This window comes from Monomorium pharaonis, chromosome 7, assembly GCF_013373865.1.
Source record: "Monomorium pharaonis isolate MP-MQ-018 chromosome 7, ASM1337386v2, whole genome shotgun sequence".
NCBI classification, from domain to species: Eukaryota; Metazoa; Arthropoda; class Insecta; order Hymenoptera; family Formicidae; genus Monomorium; species Monomorium pharaonis.
This window is the reverse complement of record NC_050473.1, coordinates 1,725,336-1,731,335: the sequence shown is the minus strand read 5'-3', so window position 1 is coordinate 1,731,335 and position 6,000 is coordinate 1,725,336. Positions and strand designations below refer to the sequence as shown.

The 6,000-nt window shown below is 51.9% G+C and overlaps 1 protein-coding gene across 1 annotated transcript in view; it reads left to right on the top strand.

The window, feature by feature from the left end:
* Window positions 1–3,419: 3,419 nt before the first annotated feature.
* The window catches only part of LOC105838663 (zinc finger protein chinmo), a gene marked incomplete at its 5' end in the record, with an annotated part of 36,480 nt that continues 33,899 nt past the window's right edge, over window positions 3,420–6,000 (top strand). Inside the window, 1 exon segment of the mRNA XM_036289858.1 lies at window positions 3,420–3,647. Within this exon segment, the coding sequence (XP_036145751.1) occupies window positions 3,420–3,647 (228 nt within the window).

Below are 6,000 nucleotides of genomic sequence, written 5' to 3'. Positions count from 1 at the left end.
CTCTCTTCGTTTGCATTAACTCGACATCACGACGCCATCCTTTTCCATATACTTGCCAGGCAATACCGTCGTCGCTATGCCTCGTTGTACTCAACCATCCCCGTGACGTGAAGGAAAACGACACTCCTTGTCGACCACGTCGCGGTCTTCTTTCATTTTTTTTTTTTTTTTTTTTTTTTTCATTTCGCCGAGTTGCCCAATTTTTCTCCTCGCGGAAGTTAGATCGCCTCATATTCGCCCGACCACGCAAAGTCGGCTGCCATCGGCGCGGCATGTATATATCGAGTTACGCTATCGCGTGATTACGGAAGCTTACGCGTGTTACATTGCGAATGCAGGATCGGAAGAAGCGCCGCGTCTATTTTCGTCCGCCTTCGTCGATTTTTCACGGCTTCTGCGAAATTTCCTACGCGAATAGAGGCTCGCTGATGGCGCGAGCGAGAGAGAAAAAAATGCGGACGATACACGCCTACCTATTATCCGCATCTTTCTTTCGGGACGAGATGAAGCGCAGAAAATCGCCGATATATAACGCACACCCTTCCGCGTATATACAATTTTTTTTTTTCGAGAAGCCGCTCGCGAGAGGAGACCAGAGCTCTGTTTTTCCGACGCGCGTATGCGATGACATAATACCGCCGCCATAAGAGCGCCGAATTACGACGCTGGCGGACGCGCGCGCACACATTGCCAAAGACACGCACACACGCACGCACGCGCGCGCCCGCGACCTACGCTGCAGCGCGCGGGCGCGCATCCGTGCACACGCCCGTGTTGCAGCGACGTATGTATATACCGGCGTGCGTGCGCAATGCGGAGATACGCGTGCGTGTGTGCGCGCGCGGTTGAGGCGCGTGTGCGGCCCCGCAGCGACCTTGAGCCTCCCTCTCGGACCTTTCTCTCTCTCTCTCTCTCTCTCTCTCTCTCTCTCTCTCTCTCTCTCTCTTTCCCTCTCTGCCGACCAGCGTGCGTTTTGCCACCACGCGATACCACGAACCCCCACCTACTTCACCACCGCGGTGCGTACATCCCCCTCCTCTTTTTTCGGCCTCCTCCTCCTCCTCCTTCACCTCCTTCACTCTCCGCGCTCCTCCTTTCGCGCGGTTCCGGAGCCACGCAACTCTCGAGGCGCCTCCAACGCCTAAATTTCCTCTCTACCTTCGCTTTTCGTGCCGCCGGTGGTTCTTCTAGCGATGGGCATCGATCGCGCAGCTCCACCGATTTTTTTATTTCAGTTTAGGCACGCTATGATATGACTGTGCCGAGCCTGGCGGTTTCGCCTACACAAGATACACAAGAGCGATAAATAATGTCGAGATGGCCAAGAGACGTTTTCGAACTTTACTTGGAATATGCAAATTGTTCTCCAGACATCTGCGCGCACATGCGCTTATCAAGGTTGTCGCTTGCACGCAGCAAAAGATTCCTCTTCTATTGCGTGATGTGACGTTTCGCTCCCGCGATGCGGCCCTGGACGAGAACAAGCAAGTGGGGACGCGTGATACCTTAGAAACGTTAGGGGCCGGGGAGGAAGAGGGAGAGGCTAATGTCGAAAATGAGATGAAACGAGATAGAACGCGCGGGAGCGAAAGAGTGAAAAAGTTCTTCAGCGTAGAGAGAGAGAAAGAGAAAGAGAGATAGAGAGAGGGAGAGAGAGGAAGAGAATAGGAGGGGAGAATCGCGAGAGTCGAACTCCTAGCCTTAAGCAATCGCTTCGCCGTTCCAACGATCCCTACCCCTCCGAAGAAGAAGCCACCAAATCGTCAATCCCCCGCCCCTGGCCACCCACCCGGTGCGGTCCTGTTTCCCCTTGCCCCGGTGATTCCGCGTTTTGCCGGGTGCTCGAAGAGAGCACCGAAAACCCCCCCTCCACACAAGCGCACACGCACACACGCGCGCGCTTAGGTTCCGTGTAACCGTCGCATTTGCATCGCCACCGATGACCCATATTCACACTCTTCTCGACGATACACTAGCATACGGCGGCGGTCCCTCAGCGTTACGTTCTCCCTTGTCCCTCTCTCTGTCTTCCTGGCTCCCTCTCGAGCGGTCCGTTCCCGTCCCCTGCCGTCCCGCGTCGTACCGCGTGTTGCCGGCCTTCCCCTCCTCCTCCTCCTCCTCCTTCTCCTCTCTCGTACCCGTTCCCTCTCGCTCGCGCCCGCGATTTTTCGGCTCCCGCGCGCACGGCGCGATGGACCCTCCCGCACGGCGACCGCGCGCACCCGGGCCCGGCCGCACCGCGAACGACGACACAGTCACGCGCGATTCGTTCATGTGCCGATGCGCGATGCAAGCCGGTGGTGACTCGATTTCGGCCGGCGAGTGCGTATAGTAGTCAGTCGTCGTCTATTCGGTGCGTCGGTTGGTCCCGGACCAACACCACGACGAGTTCTACTTTCCCGCGGTGCCGCATTCCACACACCTCTCTGGGTCGATAGGATCAGTCGGGACCGGCGATACGATGCACAGTCGATACACGCGCGGATCACGCGCCGCGTAGAGAACACGTGTCAAAACCCGCGGCGTCAAGCTTTTCTCTACTTCTTCATCCTCTTCCGGTAGCGGCGGCGAGTTCCCCATCCGCCGCGCGAAACAGAGACTAAAGTGCATTTCGGAGTAGCGTCGCCGGTTGCCGTTTGTCGGGCACCACATTACGCGCCTCCGTGAGAGATCCGTGAATGAAGTCGCGGAGCGGCTGTTCCGCTGACACGCCCCTTGCCTGCCATCGGCAAGGTCTCCTCTTCTCGCTTCTCGGCGTTTTATCGCGCGGAAATGCGGTGGAATTTTGACAAGGCGCCGCCGGCATCGTGCGATCGCCGGAGTTCGTGACTCTCCCCCCTCTTCCCCCCTCCTCCGGATTTCAAACTGGCAGAACACTCCGCTGACGCGGTGAGCGACACTCTGGACAACTGGAATTCCGTCCGTGACGCGCGCGTGAAAACAACGTCGGCTGGTAGCGCCGGATCCCCCCGCTGCACGCCCGATTTCTCTGTCACGATAAACACATATTACGTACGGAGCCAGTGAATCGCGTAAGAGGTATGTCGCATTTGTGAGCGATATCTCGTATCTCGGAGTCACCAACATCCGACACTCAAAGCTGGTGACACTCGGTCGAACTGTTATATGTATATTATTCTTTCGTGAATCGCGCGCGTTCATTCACGGACGAGAGATTTCGTTACAGCGTACACACCAGCTTGATAATTGCGTAGAATGGCGAATAAATTGACGAGGAGGATACGAGTTTCTTGATGCGAAACGTTCCCTTCCTGATTGTCGACTTTTTTCAACCTCTTGACAATTTTATTGAATTATATTTTTATCGAAATTTAATTACTGTAACATCCGTGAGTGTATTCTCTTTGACGAGAAAGAGAAGGAGGACCGGTCGATAATCGAGATTGTTTTCTGCGTAGCTGGACGAGCAATTGGGCACGAGCGCGAGCAAGGAGGTAAATACCTACTGGAAGGTGGCTGCGAGAGGAACGGTGAAGGACACGGAGTTGAACCTAAGGGTGGCACCATGGACTCTCATCAGCAGCAGTTCTGCCTCAAGTGGAACAGTTTCGGCAGCAATCTAGCAACGACGTTCTCGAATTTATTCAAAAGCGAAAGTCTCACCGACGTCATCCTGTTCTGCGAGGGTAAGTTCCTTCCTATGTGAAAATTATTACCTCTTTTTTTTTTTACGTCTACGTGCGTCCTTTTGTGATGTGAACACGATAAATTTCTCCCTTGAAACGATTCTTCAACGCGGCATTATGAGGGAAAGGCTTTTTACAGACTGACTCTTTGAATATTTCGAGGAATAATTGAACGTAAAACAATCACTAAATATTCCGAAGAGTTATTAGTAAACGTAAGATGAGCGAAATGTAAACATAAACTTGGAGAGTAACGGTTAAACTGAAGAATTCGACTGACTCTATTCAAGGCCTTGACTCCTTGGATCATTTATGCAGGCAGAAGGACGACGGCAATTGGCAACACGCAGAAAGAAGCTTGACTTCGTGCAAATTGCATTCGTTCGAAGTAAGATTTCTGACGCTGCATTTTACTGATTTTTGCCGAGTCGGATTTAAGCGACGAGAAAGTGTCTCCTCACGCGAGCATAGAACAGTTTCGGGCTTTCACTTTTTCGACATCGCACTCTCAAACGTCCGAGGTGCGCCTGTCTGAAAGTTCCATCGTTATTCGCTTTCGATAGAACGTCGCGTTACAATTGATGCAGCACCAGGCGCGTAATCCGTCCATCAATTCGACGCGGTGACGCAAATTAATTCGATATTTAATTATTTCCCAATGTAAATGCCGTGCGTTACACAAACGATGATCAAACGCAGCGGCGAGCTCTTGCGTCACCGTATTACAAATTGGCTTCTCTCTCGTATGCCTGAGACAGAGGAGATGGGCCAAGTTATGCCAGTCTCAACTCGTTTTCTAATGGACCGCCGTAACGATTATTTAATGAATGAGCTCTCTTTCTGTTTCTTTACTGACTAACGGAATTCTAATTAAAAGCGTGATAAATTCTCAGATATTACATATTATATAAAGATTAGTATAAAAGATGAGCGACAAAAATTAGATGATAAAATTTCAATCTGCTACTGGAAATAAAATAAAAGCTGTAACTCTTAACGTGATTTATGTGAGAATTTGCTGAAAACTGTACTAACGGAAGAAGGAAATTCACACAAATATAATTTGGTTCGCGTAAAAATAGGGCAATCATTTCGAGAATTAAAACGGCGTGACAAGAAAACCGATTGAGAATCTTGCAACGCTTGTTTTGGCACCTTGCAGATCGCGTCCGATCAAACGCGAACCGCGACTCCTCGCGCGAAAGGGCTGCCGGCTCACGGCGCGTTGCATTCGCATCACTCGCACCGGCAAGTGGTACGAGTTCGCGATTGCATAGGAAGTGCAGGGGGTAAACGCCGGTTGGGTCGGCCCCCTCGGGGACGGCCCAATCGGTGCGCAGAGTCACTTGGCGCGTATACGCGCGAGTCTCTCTCTCTCTCTCTCTCTCTCTCTCTATTTCTCGGTTGCGTTTCTGCCGAGTGCAGTGAGTATACACATGCACATGCACGTGCACACGCAAATTTCCCCACCGACGCAGCAGCGAATGCAGCGGGCGCTCTTGTGGCCTGTCCGCGCGAAACCGCAGTTTGCACCGAGCAGCGATGCAATGCGCTTCATCGTGGCGTATCGCGGATGCGCGACTTCGCCAACTGCGATTTCGTGAGGCAACAATCGGCGTGGAAATCTTTCGCGGGAATCGTAATGAGACGCTCACGTCGCCCGGAGCGCGATAAACAAGACGCGTAATCGATGCTCTTAAAAGTGTAAACAGATCGCCGAAATCGCGCGACGCACTGTCGGTGTCGAGGAACTTTTCGTCAGCCCCGAGAGGTGACGTAAACACGCGTTATTGCATATAATTTACGTCCGTGCAGTGTTTAACCGTGCACAAATATACGCGTTCACGGACGGCAAATACAGACGAATCTCTCGAGGTTACGCGACGTCAATAAAATTCGGAAGGACTTATCAGTGGAAGTGCGCGATAACGCCAGCATGCGAAACTAGATATTCGCTTCTTTATCGCGAATTCAGTTCGCGCTGAATAAACAACAATGTGCAACATTTCGTGACAAATGTGCTCTTACGCTTCGCTTTTTGACCGACTGATGCAGGACGCACATACACGCTCGCGAGCGCGATAACGCATGTGTGTATTTAAAGATTCCTTGGTGTTTCTCTCTCGCATGAAGAGCGTTCTGATCGATCGACTAATCTCCATCGCGTACGGGGACCACGGAATCGGTCAAATTAATTGACCAGTTGGTCCTACATACGCACACACACACACACACACACATGCCGCCCGAGTCGTTTTCGTCCGCCACGATCGTTCGTAGTTGTTCAGTGATATCAGTGAGACATCGTTGAGCTTCTCGATATTTTGATTATCGTCAAACTTCCACATGCAAT